The sequence below is a fragment of the Homarus americanus genome, unplaced genomic scaffold, assembly GCF_018991925.1.
Source record: "Homarus americanus isolate GMGI-L3 unplaced genomic scaffold, GMGI_Hamer_2.0 scaffold55640, whole genome shotgun sequence".
Taxonomy (NCBI): Eukaryota; Metazoa; Arthropoda; class Malacostraca; order Decapoda; family Nephropidae; genus Homarus; species Homarus americanus.
The window spans coordinates 4,646,943-4,665,200 of NW_024713650.1; the positions used below are offsets into that span (position 1 = coordinate 4,646,943).

Consider the following 18,258-nt stretch of genomic DNA (forward strand, 5'->3'; position numbering starts at 1 on the left):
CAGCCCCTGCTCCTGACCCAGGCCCACACACCCCAGCAGGCGCATCTGACGACTCTGTACCTGCCGTGAGGGAAGCACAACATTCATCGCCTCCACACACCCTTATTCTCCCTCTCTACTCCCACAGATATTGTGTATCTAGACAGTTGTCCCCAGCGACCGGCTCATCCACGCCATCGCCGTTGTCTCACATGAGGCACGCACCGCCCGTTCTGCCTCACATGTGCTATGCAACTCTGCAGACAACAAGTCTCCTACACAGCCTGGAGGGAAGGGGGAGTATTGTAGTGGAATTCTCCCCTACAAACGCTGTTTGTCGCTGCCTAGCCGACCCCACCAATTCCCCAGTGTATGCCTCGTGGTCTAGGTCAACCAGCGCCGCCATACATCACGGAGCGGGGGTCAACTGCTAAGCCACGCCTACCCCCGCTATTTAAGACCTGACCTCGTGGTGATCTCTCTCTTTCTACCTACACCAACCAGCCAGCAACACCTCCGCCTGCCTGGCGGTCCTCGCTCCTCCGCCTGCCTGGCGGTCCTCTCTCCCGCTGGCGAGCATGGCGACCCACAAGCTGTCCTTCTCTGAGCGTCCTCACCAACCAGCTCTCTCTACATCACGCTTGTAACCATGCTGCCTTCCCAGCACCAAGCTGCATTGTACATCCAAACATCTCATACCCCACAATGTAGTTGACATATTTTGGTCCTATGTGTTGTGGTTACATTTCTTATGATATATTTTGCATAAAAATTTTGACATCATATTTAAGAATTTCGATTTTTTCCTAATTCCCATAGCATAAAAATCTGACCTGAATGGGCAAAATGAATGGCATTTTTGGAATCAGCACGCAAAATACATAAAGAATCAGCTAAGAAACCCCGCACCTCATGAATTTTTTTTTTCAAATGCAGCCCAGTGTATTATTATTATTGTTATTGTTTTTTGTTGTTGCTGTTATTATTATTATTATTATTATTATTATTATTATTATTATTATTATTATTATTATTATTTTTCTTATTATTTTTATTACATTTCCTCCCCCCAGGCCCCGAGGTGCCCGGGTGAGCTAATCCCCGTAAAATTAAAAATAAAAATTAAAGGAGTTGGTATTTATGACCTTAGGAGTAAACAAAAAATCCTGTGTAACGGAATTCGCGCTCAAGTGTTATATTAATAGTTAAGATAATCTACTATAAAGCCAAAACACTGATAAATGATATACATATATAGCTTTAGAGATCTAATTATTAACCCAATTATTGTTCTTACTGAGTTGTTAAATATACCACCTCTCTTTACTATTAAGGTATATCCAGCTAATATAACCTATCAAAAGCTCAAGTACATGGATAGATTAAATACAAATAATATATAAAATATTATATAGATATAATTAATACTCTAAATATAAAATTTTGGGTAATAACATTTTGGACATTAAGACGGCGGGAAAATATTAGTTGCAGCTGTAGTGTCAAGGTTGTTGGTGTTAGTGAAATTATTGATCTCATTTTCGGTATTATATTACTTTATCTACCTCTAAAACACATAGAATACCTTTGTAAGTTTATATGATATTAATTTTCTTTTAATTAATAATCTTGCTGTTAGTTAAGGAATTTGGTAAAGATTGATGGAAGAAGTGTGTCTGTTACCCCCACGAGGCGTCCTGCTGCACTCTGAGGTTTGTATTTCATTTTTCATATAATGTTACTATTTGGATCTATTGTTTATGACCGTCTGATTTGATGATATTGAGTGGATATATTGGACTGTCTGATTGGGTAATATTGACTGGATATATTGGTAATCCGTGTTTAATGTGTATAGGTCCATTGAGACGTCATAATATTACGGTATTTTATTCTCTATGCCATTATAGAATATATATATACGAAGGTCGATTTATTGATGAAGGTTGTATATACCATTGATGAAAGTTGTATATACCATTGATGAAGGTTGTATATACCATTGATGACTATCTGGTGATCCAAGAGTGAGGTTATCCCCCACAGGTGTAGGTCCAGTACAGCGGCAGCATCTGGAGGCCAACACGTGTTATATCACAAGAACTGGGGATGATATGATGTGTGTGTGGGGAGGGAAGGAAGCAGAGATGTGTGGGGAGGGAAGACAGACACATAGTTTTGTGGTGTAACAGTGTGGGTAAAGATGGTAGTTAGAAAAGCAATGAATCGTGTGGTAATATTTAAGTACAGGTGTCTGTGTTAATTAGCTATACCTAACTAAAAAGAAATTCGAGACAATGCAAAGGACCTTACTGCTTCATATTCAATATTTAAAACACTATGGTAGCTGTTTTCCATAGGTTATATGGGGGGGGTCTACCCATTTCGTCACCACTGCTTTGCCACTTTCATCACCCCGTTCATTCCCATCAATATATACACAAAAATAACTGTTGCTTGGGATATAAAGTAATAAAAAACACTAAGACAATTTATTAAAGATGAAAATAAATAATAAACATTGTTAATACACCTGCAATCATCTCACTGCTCGGTGGTTTATAAACTGATGCCAAATCACCTTCATTTGTTCTGTATTTTGTATATTTACCAATGCTTTAATCGTTTTCTTATTAAATTATTAATATGTATAATAATAACAATACTTCCTGAGTCGTCTGTATATATGTGTAATTTCTATTCATTTAAAATAATAGCTTACAATTTGTCACTCACACCAGCGACTGTTAGTGGTGACGAAACGGAATTGATATTGGTGACGATCCGGGTCGGTGACGATGTGGATTGGTGACGAAATGGGGTGTATCCTTTACGCAGACCTCAAATAGGAAGCATCGGGAACTTATAAATTTTTTGTCGAGTATTCGTTTAGGCGCCCAGTCAACCTTTTAGAAAGTGTGCAGTGGACTTTAAACTAAATCTGGGGTAATGGTGGAGGCTACATCGTGGAGCAGACGGCTACCACCAGAATGCATTGTCCAATTTTGTTAATTTTTTCCACATATGATCTTGGGATGATATTAAGTAATAAAAATGATACAACAACGTATAGAACCTAATATAATCTTACCTAACCAACCAAAGAAACCTACCCGACCTGACCTAACTTTGGTTACATCCAACTCGGACTATTAAATGCCAACTCGGACCACTTAGGTGAACGAACTTGGACTAAAACGTAAAATTAAAAGTTTAAAAATTTTTGCATGCATGATATAAGTACAATGATAAAAAGCAGCATAGATTGTAAGGGAGGGGGGGGGTGATTTGTTATTACAGTATTTATCTTTTCATTCTGTCTTATTAATATATTAATGTACATATGTGGAAGATGTGAACTTTTTTATTTTATATAATTTGATATACAGTCAGTTCTCGACTTACGACGGGTAGGGACCGACGGCCAGGTCGTAAGTCGAAAATGTGAAAATAATACATAGAAAATCTAAAATGGGCGTCTCTTTTTCGTCTCGGCACCACAAAACTCTCACTTTTAAGCTTGCCAGCCATTTTAAAGGGAATTACAAACGAAAATTGTGTCGGTACACAGCGCGATCACTAACGTCGGTAATGTTTTGATGACTGGGCGACCTTGTGCGCACCCTGCCCGCGCCGCTTCCTGTATAAATGACGAAATTTACCGCGTAATTAAAACGTAAATCCAGACTATACTGTATAAAAAATATTTTATACAACTGCGGTGGTCGTAAGTCGAGGAGTACCTGTATTTTATTTAGTTCACAATTAAGATCACTATCTGGAGACCTGACAACGATATCCTCACAAAATATGAAGGTTGAGGATGACCTGATCACGAGATCTGAGGTTGACGAGTTCCATAAGAATTTAAACAATGAGTTACTTAATGCACAAAAGCAGAACATACCATACAGAAAACTCAGATCAAACAACAATGACCCTAAATGGATAAATAATTATTTAAAGAATATTATTGGACAAAGGAAGGCTATTGGTAGAAGAATAAATTGTGGTGAAGTTTACCTCCGAGATTATTATAAGGTATTGGCCAGTCGGGTAAGACCGAGATAAGAAAAGCAAAGAGGAATAATGAACTGAAGGTAGCAAGAGAGGCTAAGTCAAACCCCAAAGGATTCTTTCAAATGTATCAAACTAAAACACAGGAAAAGATTGGACCAATACAGTCAGATACCGGCGAGCTAACTGATAACGACGGAGAAATGAGCAATAATCTGAACAGGTATTTTTCAACACTTTTCACGACAGACAATTTAAACAGGATACCCGAGGCACCGACTCTATACGGAGATAGTGAAGAAAATAGATTAAGCGAGATAGTAGTGACAAGTAACGATGTCAGTAAGCAAACAGACAAACTAAAGCCTAATAAGTCACCAGGTCCCGCTGAGATATTTGCCAGAGTATTAAAGGAATGTAAGGAAGAGCTTAGTATGCCTTTAGCAAATTTGTTTAACAGAATCCTGGAGGATAGCAATTTTCAAGAAGGGAGATAGATCACTATCCTCTAGCTACTGTCCCATTAGTTTAACATCAATTGTAGGCAAATTGCAGGAAGCAATAATTTCAAACCTATTGAAAATTACTTGGAGAAGCACAAGTTATGAATGTGAATCACGGTTCATTGATCAAGTTCTACGAACATAAACTCATAAAATTCGTCCTTCATACAGATTGAACCCTCGGTATTCACTCATTCACACTGTTCGTTTTTCAGTGAACCAAAAGAAACATAAAACATATCTTAAACTCATTCCTGAACCTCTCGTCAGCAGCTGTTTGAATTGTGTAAGGTGGGGGGCCGAGTTAGTAATGTGTGGGCCAAGTTGGTTATTTAAGATGGGCCGAGTTAGTAATGTGTGGGCCAAGTTGGTTATTTAAGATGGGCCAAGTTGGTTATTTAAGATGGGCTGAGTTAGTAATGTGTGGGCCAAGTTGGTTATTTAAGATGGGCCGAGTTAGTAATAAGAACATAAGAAAATAAGGAGTCTGCAATAGGCCGGTTGGCCTGTGCATGGCAGCTCCTGTCGAGAGTTACTACCACTCTCTATCATCCATGAATCTATCTAGCCTCCTTTTGAAACTTTCCAGAGTTCCCGCACTTACTACAAAGTTGCTAAGCTTGTTCCACTCGTCCACCACCCTATTTGTGAACCAGTTTCTTCCTATCTCCCTCCTAAACTTATCCAACTTGAATCCGTTGCTCCGAGTCCTATCCTGCTCGGATATTATAAGAACTTTATCTATATCCCCTTTATTGATTCCTTTCACCCACTTAAATACTTCTATCATATCTCCCCGCACTCTTCGTCTTTCTAGGGAATGCAAGTTAAGTTTCTTAAACCTATCCTGATATGGAAGGTTTCTAAGTCCCGGAATCATTATTGTCATTCTTCGCTGCACCGACTTTAGTGAATTTATATCCATTCTATAATAGGGGGACCAGAACTGAACCGCATAATTGAGGTGCGGCCTGACTAGCGCAAGATATAGTTGCAATAAAACCTCTGCACTCTTGTTACTTACACTTCTAGATATAAAACCCAATACTCTGTTTGCCTTATTTCGAACATTAACGCACTGTTTTCTAGGCCGTAGGTCCGGGCTTGCAAGTACCCCTAGGTCTCTTTCACAAGTCAACTTCTCTAGGTTGATGTTGTTAAAGCTGTATACATTATAAGTATTTGTTCTTCCAATATTAAGTATGCTGCACTTGCTGGTGTTGAATTTCATTTGCCATTTTTCAGACCACCCCTGCAGTTTGTTTAGATCCTCCTGTAATGCATTTGCATCCTGCCCTGAATTAATTTGCCGCCCTATTTTGGTGTCATCCGCAAACTTGCTTATGTCACTGCTGATCCCGGTATCTAGATCGTTTATGTAGATTATGAACAAGAGTGGGCCTAGTACTGACCCCTGGGGAACCCCACTGGTTACACGGCCCCACTCAGATTTAACACCATCTACGCTGACCCTCTGCGTTCTATTGGTGAGCCATGATTTTATCCAATTCAAAACTTTCCCCTCGATGTGTTGGCCAAGTTGGTTATTTAAGATGGGCCGAGTTAGTAATGTGTGGGCCAAGTTGGTTATTTAAGATGGGCCAAGTTGGTTATTTAAGATGGGCCGAGTTAGTAATGTGTGGGCCAAGTTGGTTATTTAAGATGGACCGAGTTAATAATGCGTGGGACAAGTTGGTTATTTAAGATGGGCCGAGTTAGTAATGTGTGGGCCAAGTTGGTTATTTAAGATGGGCCGAGTTAGTTATTTAAGATGGGCCGAGTTAGTAATGTGTGGGCCAAGTTGGTTATTTAAGATGGGCCAAGTTGGTTATTTAAGATGGGCCGAGTTGGAGGTGCACCCCTAACTTCCTAGCCGAGGGACAGACCCCCACCATATTAAATAGAAAGTACTTACTTTGATATCTGGTATCAATAAAAACAACTTTCTTGGAGCATCATGGTGTAATTTTAAGTGTTTTGTGAACAAGAGAATACTGTACAGTACTCATGGAATGAACAACTTGCTGGTTGTTGCCTAGAAACATAGAGCGGACAACAACACGCACTGACACGGCAGATTTTTCGGCGGAATATTTATGGTAAATAATTAATTTCTTCGTTTACAAAGCACATAGAGGCGTCATTTCACTGTACAGTAATATCTCTGTTAGCCGGAATCCCTCAAACCCGGAACTCCGATAACTGGAATTGAAATTTTCTTGGAAAATCGTTTCCAAAGCTGGAATTTTCCAGACAATTTCGGTTTTGGGAATGATTTTCCGATGGGGCACATTTTATGGAAAATTCTGAGAAAATTTTTCCCGTACCCGGAAAATTCCAGGGAAGAGGGAGTTTTTTCCGGGTTTGAGAGGTGAAAATCAGGCACATTTTCTTGAAATTCCGAAAAAAAATCCAGAGACAAGGGATTTTTTTCTGGCTTTGAGAGTCGTCTTGTTACCCGGAAATCCCTCATTCCTGGAAGTGCTCTGCACCAATTGTTCCGGGTAACAGAGATATCACAGATACTGTAATATGATCTGTTTTCCCCGTGTTTTACCCCACAATGTCCCTCATCCTTCACACCCTGCCCACTACAGGTGATTATGGTTGAACAGTTTACTATAGAGAAAAATAAGAAAATATATTTATAATTAAAATAAAAAATTGTATTATTTTTATTATTTACTTAGTAAATAATGGATGAAAAGTATATTTTACTATCATCCAAAGAACTTCTGTGGAAAAAAATGAATGAAATCGAATTATTCTTTGTGTTGTTAATTTCTGCATGTTATTTGTCTTTATACACTTGCTGACGTGTTAAGAGAGACGTTGTGTTAGGTAAGGTTTCTACTGTACAGTAGTACCCCGCTTAACGCGGTCAATTGAACCCACAGGGTACTGCGGAAAGTGAAAACCGCGTAAAGTGAACAACAGAACATATGGGATTAATTCCAATAGAGACTGGCCCGACCCCCAAACTCCACTTTTTGACAACACACAACTATGTTGTAGTAAAAATATTATCTTAACTTTATGATGGTATGCACACACAATTAATAATTAAGAGAAATATCAATAATATTAGTTTTTTTAACACTTACATTAGTAGAAAAGATGGCTGGGCACACGGGGATGGGGGGTTGGTTCCGAGGCAGAAGGCAGATTATTGGCCCTCACCTGTATCACTTGTATCAATTGTATCACTATCCACCACATAGGCTTGCAGGGCCTCTTTGTCAAACCCCTCAAAGTCCATTTAAGTCCATATCCTCACTATCACTGACTTAAGTCGGCTGTGGTGGGTGGCGGGTGAAGAACTCGGTAATGTTTTGATGACTGGTCGACCTTGTGCGCATCCTGCCCGCGTATATGAGTAGATGCACCGCGGAAAGTGAAAGTTCGGTTCTGGCGAGGCACCGCGTAAATGAGAAGTGAAACCGCGTAAAGCGGGGTAACACTGTATTCTCCATATAGCTTCTATAAAACTCTGCATTTGTACAGGAAACAAAGGCGACCATCAGCTGTTCAGTAATTATAGAGGATATATTTAGACACTGTTCTTTATGCTGATTATTTTCAGTTCTATTAATTTTCTTGTGTAAATGCTTCATTATTTAGATATAGGTGAGTTAACATAGAGGTTTGGTCAGGCTGGTACAGAAGTTCAACTATTTTTATATTTTTTCCAGAACAAAATACAGTATCTTCTAATAAATTTGTGAAATCTTGGTGTTTTTAAACAGCGGACGGTCACAATCTAAATAATTACCGAAGGAAATAGCAAATTCGCGTTCAGCACATTAAAATTACCCTATAAGACATTTCCTTGTTGCTAAACTTGATTGGGTGCCAAAATGAACACTACAGCATTTACCAAACTTTTCTATTCACGATGTTTATAATTTACCCTTTCCTTCGTTTAAAATATAGTATTAATATTCCATAAAGGCCCGTCTACACTGGGACTTATGATGCGCGCCGTGATGACCTTGGTGTTGCATTGTCTTGTTTTTTAGTGTTGTGTGAGGCCCGGGCAAACTCTGACGTGAGGCATTTTTGAGACGCGATGGCCACTTTTTACACCGATGTTTTTTTTTTTCTGCACAGCATAAAGCCACTATGTCTCCTGTACCTAAGCGTCCTTACTCTCTCTCTCAAGTAAACGACTGGTGTAGGTGTTGTCGGCAGTAGGCTGCTAATGTGGACGTTCTCCACCTATGCATCACTGCTTGCATCAAAAAACGGGGCTTAAGAGGATGAAGCTTGTTGATGCTAGGGAGGATTTGCAATTGTCGTAATAATAATAATAATAATTATAATAATAATAATACCTGTACTGTAATAATAATAATAATACCTGTACTGTACTGTGTTAGTCTGGGGATACAAATGAACCAGCCAATCATAGCTTCTTGTTGGTAAATGAGTTTATGTGAAAAGTTTGTGTCAAAAGGTGATTGTGCATTGTGAGTGTCATTCCACCTGATGATTACCATTTTAAGGGTTGTTGTTCCACTTTGGTGTTTTGCTTTGGCTAATTGCAGGTGATTTTATTCAGCTAAACACCAAAATCTTATTTGGGAGTTGAGTTAGCATTAGGGTGTTTAATCATCAGGTAAAATAAGCAAGGGCTCTTAATCCTCAAGAGATCCAGCAACTCTTTAAGGTACCGGGTATGACATTACAGAATTCAATATGTAAGTTATGTCTGGTGCCTGTTGAGAGGTTGTTCATTTTTTATAACCTACAGTAACCCCCCCCTCAAGGTAGTGTTAGTGTCAGGTGAAATAAGTTGTATTTTTAATTTAATGAGACTCATTAATTGTTAGGTTAGATGACACTAGTTTGAACGGCCTGCTTCATACATCGTTTTCTGCCTCGTTTAATAATTTCTCCATTACCTTCATATTCTGTGGCATATACAGGGTGAGTCAAAAGTCACTGTGCACCTACTGTAGACAATGAGTATATTCAGAGAGAGTCTGTACATTAATACAAATACATTTCCCATATTCACTTAGTTACAACAATTGTTAGAACTGGCACCCACGTGCCTGTAGACGTACGGTACATGTCTTGTTTCGTTTGCAAAGATATGCAACAATTCAATCTGAGAGATGTTCCTGGTGAAATTGCAATGACTTTCTCTACTTGATGAAATTTACAAGGGATTCCTTCACCTGAGGAAGAGTGTGAGGATTGTCTTTGTAAACTGGGCCTTTCATTGCTCTTCACAAATAATGATCAGAGGGTGTAAGATGTAGCCACCATAGTGGCCAAATGTCCTTTGAAATTATTGTCTCCGAACACATTGCACAGTAGCTTCATGGAGACACAAGCTGTGTGTGCGGTAGCACCGTCCTGCTGGAATTAGCTGTGGGCAATTTCGTCCGCATTTAAATGTTCACTGAAGGGGTATAGAATCAGTTCACAATAATGAACCAAGTTGATTGTGTCACTGAAGAATATACTCGTTGTCTACGGGAGGTGCGCAGTGACTTACCTCAACCTGTATATACAATACAAGGATGATAGTCTTCAGCCTTTTGAGAACCTTTCACTGTACTGAATCGTGAATGATTTAAGGTAATTTCCCACAATTGATTGCCTCATGGTAGCTGTTGGGTAAAATTAGAAGGGTATGCTCCTCCACACTCACTACCACAAACCCCCAGGACACCAGTCCAGAAACTGCAGCAGAGACCAGGGGACGGGAACAGTTTTGGTGACCTGTTTGCCATCAGTCATGTTGGAAGTAAAGTTTTACACCTATAGGGTGGGAACAGCTGGCAAGTCAGGGTTGTAACTCCCTGAGGTACCAGTATTCAAAGAATACCTGCCTGGGTAGTCCATAGATTCTTGTGGTGACTTTAACACTGGTGACTAATAATGGTACCTATAATGTGGTGTTTGTTATATATGTATGTTTCATCTCCACCAGGTTGTTGTTCACAGGGGAGCGAGACTTCAGTATGTCTACGCAACGTTGTATCACTGACTTTATAGGGGCAGAGTCTGCAAAAGGTGCCAGTAAGTGTTATGAGTAAATGTTAAATAGTATAGCTACTGTGCTGTACAGGAGGAGTCAAAGGTCCATAACTCAGTTTTATTATAATGATTGTTCACACACACACACACACACACACACACACACACACACACACACACACACACACACACACACACACTCTTTCTTACTACTGACACATACAGTAGGTTTCAACCAGGGCTGCGGAGTCGAGGAGTCGGAGGAAATTTCGGCTTGTGGAGTCGGAGTCGGTAAAATTGTCCCGACTCCGACTGAAGCTATTCTGTTCCTAAGAACAAATATATGAACTCAGGCATATTCATTGCAGTGATTCTACTAATTTTCTTAAATTATTAAAAGAATTTATTTCCATTTTATAAGCATTATTATGAATTTATTGTAGCAGGCACAGTATAGCACTATAATTTTGGACGATAGTCTCTTCTTTACCATTTGAAATTTTGAATTATATCAAATTTTGTTTCGTTGAAAACTGCACAGAGGCTCTCAGCTACAAAACAATTAGCTACAACCTGTTTTTGGTGAGATTAAGGCAAATTTAATTTAATAACTTAATCATGTAAGGTTTATCCATTTTCCTTAATAAGGTATTCATTTCTTTAATGTACATAAATATATAACTTTACTTTAAAAGGAATTGTAGGATCATCATTTAGATCCACATCAGATTATGAGCTTAAACAAAATTCATATGCTGAGATCGAACTTTTAGATATACATGTAAATGGTGTTTTCTAGTTAATATCTTGAATTCTTAATAAATTTATTTTTCTTTTGATTGAAACTTTGAAAGTCAAGCCTATCATCTTTTTGTAGTTCTTAAATATCGTCCAGATCATTAATAAAGCTGTAGCAGTATAGCCACGGTGTTTTACTTTTTACCTATGCAGGTTACAACATACAAATTACAATTAGGATGGTAGAAATAGTTGTTACAAATAGGCCAAGGAGTCGGAGTCGGAGTCGGAAGCATAAAAATTTGAGGAGTCGGAGTCGGAGTCGAAGGTTTTGTCTTCGACTCCACAGCCCTGGTTTCAACACATCCATTTCTGAATACACTACTACATTTTTTTAGGTTTTCATTATGGTTTTGTTATTGACTTGTAAGCCACTTGTTTCTGGCATCACTAAAGGAAACAGTCACGTGGCATCACATCTGGTCTATGTAGGCAGGGAGGGAGGTGTTCTCTTGGTCCATGGCCTCTCATCAACCTCACAGTGATTGTCTCATCCAAAATACAAAGGAAGAACAGAGTTAAAAATAATTGCTATGATTCCAGACTTTTGAATCCTCCTGTACAATGTGTCTCAGGCTTGTACCTCTAGACTAAATGATCATCAGAATGTATACATGAGCTTAACCAGTCTATGTGTCCCATGATGTCAGACAGAAAGATTTGATGATACATTGCTGTGTGTTTTATCCAGAATGGTCAGGGTCACGGGTGTTTCAAAATTATCGATTATTTTAATGTTTTATTAAAGAATATTGTACTATTCATCCCAGAGTAATGGTTAGGGTAGTTGGAGCTAGGTATGTTGAATTACCAGACATGTGTGTGTGTGTGTGTATATACTCTATAAGGAACATCATACAGCTGGACTGGTAATTCATCATAATCACCTATTTCTGGCCATTTTCCACACATGGATGGGTTAGCTGTGATAACCTGATGGCAGCTCTTCAACCCGCACAGACTCGTCTAGCCTCTCTTGTCAGGTTCTTATTTCTTAGGTAATTTCTCCCAACGTCGCCCCCACGTCATTTTTGGCCTCTTCTCATGCATGTGGTTCTCTTCATCAAACTTCACCAGTGCTTTCAGTTCCTAGCTGACCTCTTGGCTCTGAAGAGGGATTCCTGTCATTATACATCTGTCTGACCATCCTCATTTCGGCTCGCTTAAACCTACTTTCGTCATCCTCTTTAATTGCTCGAGTCCCTCTGCCAGACAACGACACACACTCCTCTCAAGCTAAGAGGTCCCCTTGCTGTCTTCCGTATAAATACAGCACGGTGTATATTTTAAACCCTGATGTTGATAGATTTAAGTATAATAACTAGGAATTTATTTTCAGGCAAAAAGAAAAAGAAGAAAGACAAGTTTCTGATTGAAGACCGAAGTGAAGAAGTGGCAGCTGGCACAACTATAGATAGTACAGAAAGTAAGTGATCTTCCTGAAGAACTCCTAGAATAGTAATAGTGGAGAGCTATATGCCACTGAGAAAAATGAGTGTGTCTAAGAGTATTTAGGGGTCAGGCCCTGAAGAAAAGACCTTCTCTGTTCCCTACGTGGAGAGCTATATGCCACTGAGAAAAATGAGTGTGTCTAAGAGTATTTAGGGGTCAGGCCCTGAAGAAAAGACCTTTTCTGTTCCCTACATGTGTGGAACTTAACCAAAATGAATCAGGAACATTATTTTCCCCTAATATTTAAGGTCATTAATTTAATACAGTACAGGTCTCCCTCCCAATTTTATTCCTTGGCAAGACCATCATTGAAGAACCTATAGTGGCATAGGGGATGTATTCTAGATAACTTAACATAATGGAATCAATAATGTACTTATCCCGTACATTTACCACCAGTGAGAGAGAAGTTGGTGCTGTCCATTGCCAAAACTTGCCGCCGGTACCGAGAAACACAAAATATTGGGGTCATTGGAGAGGAAAACCTGTACAGCATCTTGTGTGTGTGTGTGTGTGGTTTTTTTTTTCTTTTCTCTTCTCTGATGGTAATTTTCATGATTCCATCGTCTGAAAATAAGTAAAAGGACACATTATTTCACCCGTGGTGAAGGACTTATGAGACCCTGTACAGCGAGCTATGTTGGTCTGAAGGAAGGTGGGGATGGTGGGGTGTTACTTAGTGTAATGGCATTGAGTATTAGAGCATGGAGTAATAGTGTTAGAACAGCATGACATAGAGTTAAATTATAAGATAGCTTAATGTCAATTGTTTTATGGTTCAGGGGGTCCCCGGGTTACTGACGAGTTCCGTTCTTGAGGACGTTCTTAAGTCGGAACACGTGCCTTATGTGCACTACATCATAGCCTAAGTCCTTTTATACATCTCAAATCACTTAATTTAAGAGAAAAAAGAAATTGAATGACAAAATACAGTAAAGGAAAGTAATAATTCAATTTTAACCTTTACATCTAAACCTTGAGACTGGCTAATCTTCCACCCATATCACTAACAATCTTTCCATTTCAATTCACATTCACTTCTTTGTTTTGTTATCACAGTTGAGTGCATTGGTGTAGATCCTTTTAAATGTTCAAGAATTTTCTGTTTGCCTTTCAAAATTGTTACGATCGTTGACCGACTGAAGCCCAACGCTTTACCAACCACTGAGGGTGTTTGGCCTTTTTCAGAACGTTTTATTACATCAACTTTTCTTCCATCGTAATTATTTTTCATTTCTTGGATGCACTACAATCACTTGTTTGGGAGCCATGATGAGGCCAGAAAAAAGTTAATACACAAAAAACAACAATTTGTACTTGATCACACACGTTAAGGCGGTGAGGGTGAAGCGTACTGATGCTCCCTCGAGGCACGTGGCCGGGCGATGCATTGCTCCCCACGCGCCGCTCTGCCTCCCCTCTACACCACACAAACTACCCTAGTTCTCATACGTTAACACTACGAACCAGTTGTACCTATGTCGGGTCCTTAAAATAATTGACCATAAGGGACGTCGTTCATATCGTCCGGTGTTTGTAACTCGGAGACTCATGTACAGTAATGTTACAGTGGGTGATGGCAAAGTGTGTGTATGTGCCAAATTTATAAAGTACGTGTAATTACATATTTTACAGATTATATTACGGTTGAGATTGAACTGTACAGTAGTACCCCGCTTAACGCGGTCAATAGAACCCACAGGGTACCGTGTTAAGTGAAAACTGCGCTAAGTGAACAACAGAACATATGGGATTAATTCCAATAGAAACTGGCCCGACCCCCAAACTCCACTTTTTGACGACACACAACTATGTTGTAGTAAAAATTTTATCTTAACTTTATGATGGTATGAACAAACAAGTAATATAGAAGAAGTTAGGTTAGGAAAAATAAAGGTTAAGTTAGGAAAAATAAAGGTTAGGTTAGGAAAACTAAAAGTTAGGTGTAACACTTATGTTAGTAGAAGACACACACTGCGCAACCTTACAGTGCGGCTTGCCCAGGCAGAGGGAGGGACGAGGAGGGAGAGGCGAGAGCAGGCAGGCGGGAGGGGCGAATCTAAAAATAGCGTCTCGAGCCAGACACTCTGCGCGTATACATGGATAAAACCTGCGTTAAGTGAAAGTTCGGCTCTGGCGAGGCACCGCGTATGCGTGAAATCGCGCTAAGCGAAACCGCGTTAAGCGAAACCGCGTTAAGCGGGGTATTACTGTATTTAATTACATTGTTGTAGTCGCAGGTATATAGGCCACGTGTATGTTTATCAAGTAACAACCTACCGTGTGTGTTTATGTTGAGTCTTACTTTGCATTTGCCGTTGCTCGTTACAATTCACCCACTCTTGAAATATTATACCCTACTGTAAATAGTTAACTTTTATTTATTTATTTAATTAATTTTTTTATTCTTTTTCAGAATCACCAAAAAAGTTAAAAATGAAAAAGAAAAGGGCATTTGAAGAGGTTGCAATGAAAGTCGAACCCGAGGACACAGAACAGCTTGATAGTTGTATTATCACCAAACCCAAGAAGAAGAAGAAGAAGAAGAAGACTAAGGTGGCTGGTAATGGCAATCATGTGAGTCTGATGGTGGATGGTTACTCTGATTGGGTGATTTACAGAACAATAATATGGGTAGATGGCGGGAAATGTGAGGCTGTGGTATAGTAGAGAATAAGTTTATGGTATGTTTTGGCAGTGAAGAAAATTGACATTGTCTTACTGCCAGATATGTACAGTACCATAGTTATTGGCTGAGGTCTTGATACTATTATTTCCAGGATTTGTAGCCAGGTTTGTGATTTTGTAGTTTATGTGTGTTGTGGGTGTCAGTTGGCCAATCAATCTACATGTGTTGTGGGTGTTTATTTAGAAGTCTTTCTTTCTTCCCGGTGAGGTGGAAGTAGATTTGGAGAAAGTTAACCGAAGTAGTGGCTAAGATGCTCTTGCCTAGGGAGTGGGAAGGAGGGGCAGGATGGTGAGGCTACTTCAGATTATTCAAGAGTCATTGATTTCACGACTCTTCTCTACTGTCTTGTTTAGAAAGAAAAAAACAGTTCATGATCAACCCCTCATATATTAGTATCTGGGGAGTTAGCATTATTGGTGAGTAGGTTCTTATAGTCTTAATGTGAGAAATATATTTTAGGGAATAAGAAATGCATAATTATCACTCATCACTTATGGTTGTTGGTGAGTCAGAGAAGTCAGGGAGTCATCACCCCTCTGAACTCATCACTTATGGTTGTTGGTGAGTCAGAAGTCAGGGAGTCATCATCCCTCTGAACTCATCACTTATGGTTGTTGCTGAGTCAGAGAAGTCAGGGAGTCATCACCCCTCTGAACTCATCACTTATGGTTGTTGGTGAGTCAGAGAAGTCAGGGAGTCATCACCCCTCTGAACTCATCACTTATGGTTGTTGCTGAGTCAGAGAAGTCAGGGAGTCATCACCCTTCTGTATCTTAGTGTGAACTGACTGAGAGATAAGGAAAGGTCTGATAATGTAGGATTCCACTTGACACACTACCAACTCACTCTTCATGTTCTCACAACTTCACAGCACCTTCACAGTTTTTCTTATTGTAGTAACACCTCCCCATAAGTCAGACTATATGGGGCTCAAGCTAGTCCGATTTATCTGAAAGTCTGACTTGTGTGGGAACCCCCCCACCCTTCCCGGTAATTTGGACCACCGTTTTACTGAAAAATTACACCCATAAACAAAATCAAAGTTAACAATACCTATCTACAGTGTACTTACATTGTAGTGGACTAATCTTAAGTTGGAGGACAAAGGGGTCACTTACTTACTTTATTGTAGTATCACTTATACGATTTAGTTTCACTTATATTTATCTGTACAGTTATATACTTAAAACGAGGTGTAGGGTGAGTGATGGCAGACCCACAGACCCTAGTCATACTGTATCTACACTATATACTGTACAATACATTTACCACTCACTTCTGGGTTAGAAATGTGTGGTACTGAAGGAAACATGGCCTAATAGATGCAGGGATGAGGTTTCGGTGCATAAACAGCATGACTAGTTACCCGGGAAAATATAAAATTCGCTGCGCTACTGGGATGCCAATAGACCCCTACTACGCCGTGCGTCCTGGGATGCCATTACACCTTAAAGGGAAGGAAATAGGATGTTTGTCGGTGTAGTGCTATAGTGTGTGCATGTGTCAGTAACAGTTTGATTACAGGACTTAAAGAAATATTCCTTTTATTTATTTATTTTTATTTATTTTTTCAGAAATCCCAAGAAAATGTTTCATCGATGTCTCCTGTAAAAGTTCCTGCAGACAATGTACTAAAGACTTCTATGAAAAGACAGTTAAAGAAAGACTCTGAAAGTCCATCAAGTCCATCTAAAATGGAGAATAAAAAGCAAAGGAGTAATTCTGAAAAAGTTGTGAGTGTGGAAGATGAGGACCTTGAAGTAGGTACGTTGCTACATATACTTTGTTAATCAGCTGATGTAGCAATTAAATGATAATACAGTATTATATGTATAATGTCAAGTGGCCTAGACTTAATCACTTAAATTGTAGGAACTTAATCTTGTTCAAGACAGGTTTCTGGCACATAAATAGTTTTGTACAAATTGTCAACATTAATATTTCCTGTGGATACGTAGCATCATGCTTGAGAATTTTCCAAACTTGTCTGGATTTCTGGCTGTTAGATCCCTGGAGTTATTCCTGAGGTTTACCCAAAGTTGATGAGAAAATTTAGGGTGTTGGAGGGACAGTGGTGGCCTGAGTAGTCCCTACATCTTGGGCCAAAAATTTTCATGACCAGCAAAAGTTGTCAATTCTCAAATGTGAATCATGTCCATACAGTTGGGAATACACCACCTTAGCAGTGGATGTTATTCAGTGTTGCTGGCATATAGCTCAGTAGGTAGTGTTCACCCCTTGTGTGAATGTTGATGGGTATGATTATTGGTTCCCTCCCTGTACACTGGCACCTAATGTTTATTACAGAGTGTCAAAACTGGACTATGGAGGAGGAACTAGAGCTGCTGGAGAAGATGAAGGCTCTCGCACCCAAGAAGGACACCAAGAGTTGTCGGGTCAGATTGAAAATTTTTGATTGGGATGAAGTGGCATTTGGTGACCACTCTGGAGATAATTGCAAGAAGCGATTCATGGAGATTTCCGCTCGTATCAATACAATGAAGTAAGTATGAGATGTAATAATAACCTAATAAGCTTTCATGGTATGTATTTGTAACTCTTCACACTTTTATATGAAATGATCATCAGTGTGCTATAGCCAGAGCTTGGATATGTGGGTGGGTGGGTACCTTTTGAACTAATGCTCTATTTTAATCTTACTATTTTTTCAGGACACTTGCGACAATTATAGAAGAGGCAGAAGAAAAAGTGTCGTCCTTTGCCTCGAGAAAGAAACAGATTAGACAACCCATAAGTCGTTTCTATAAAGACTTTTTAAGTAAATCCTCTGTGAAGGGGGTAAGTTTTTATATTGCATAATTATTAATT

General features: G+C 39.3%; 1 protein-coding gene across 1 annotated transcript; it reads left to right on the top strand.

Annotated features, from left to right (window-relative positions):
• Positions 1-1,564: 1,564 nt before the first annotated feature.
• Positions 1,565-18,228, top strand: LOC121874025 (nucleolar transcription factor 1-like; the record flags this gene model as incomplete). Its single annotated transcript, XM_042377899.1, is given in 7 exon segments — positions 1,565-1,691; positions 10,444-10,532; positions 12,628-12,714; positions 15,157-15,317; positions 17,004-17,193; positions 17,737-17,932; positions 18,102-18,228. Coding segments are annotated over 6 exon segments (819 nt in total), but the record flags the coding sequence as incomplete, so codon positions are not given.
• Between the last annotated feature and the right edge of the window lie 30 nt (positions 18,229-18,258).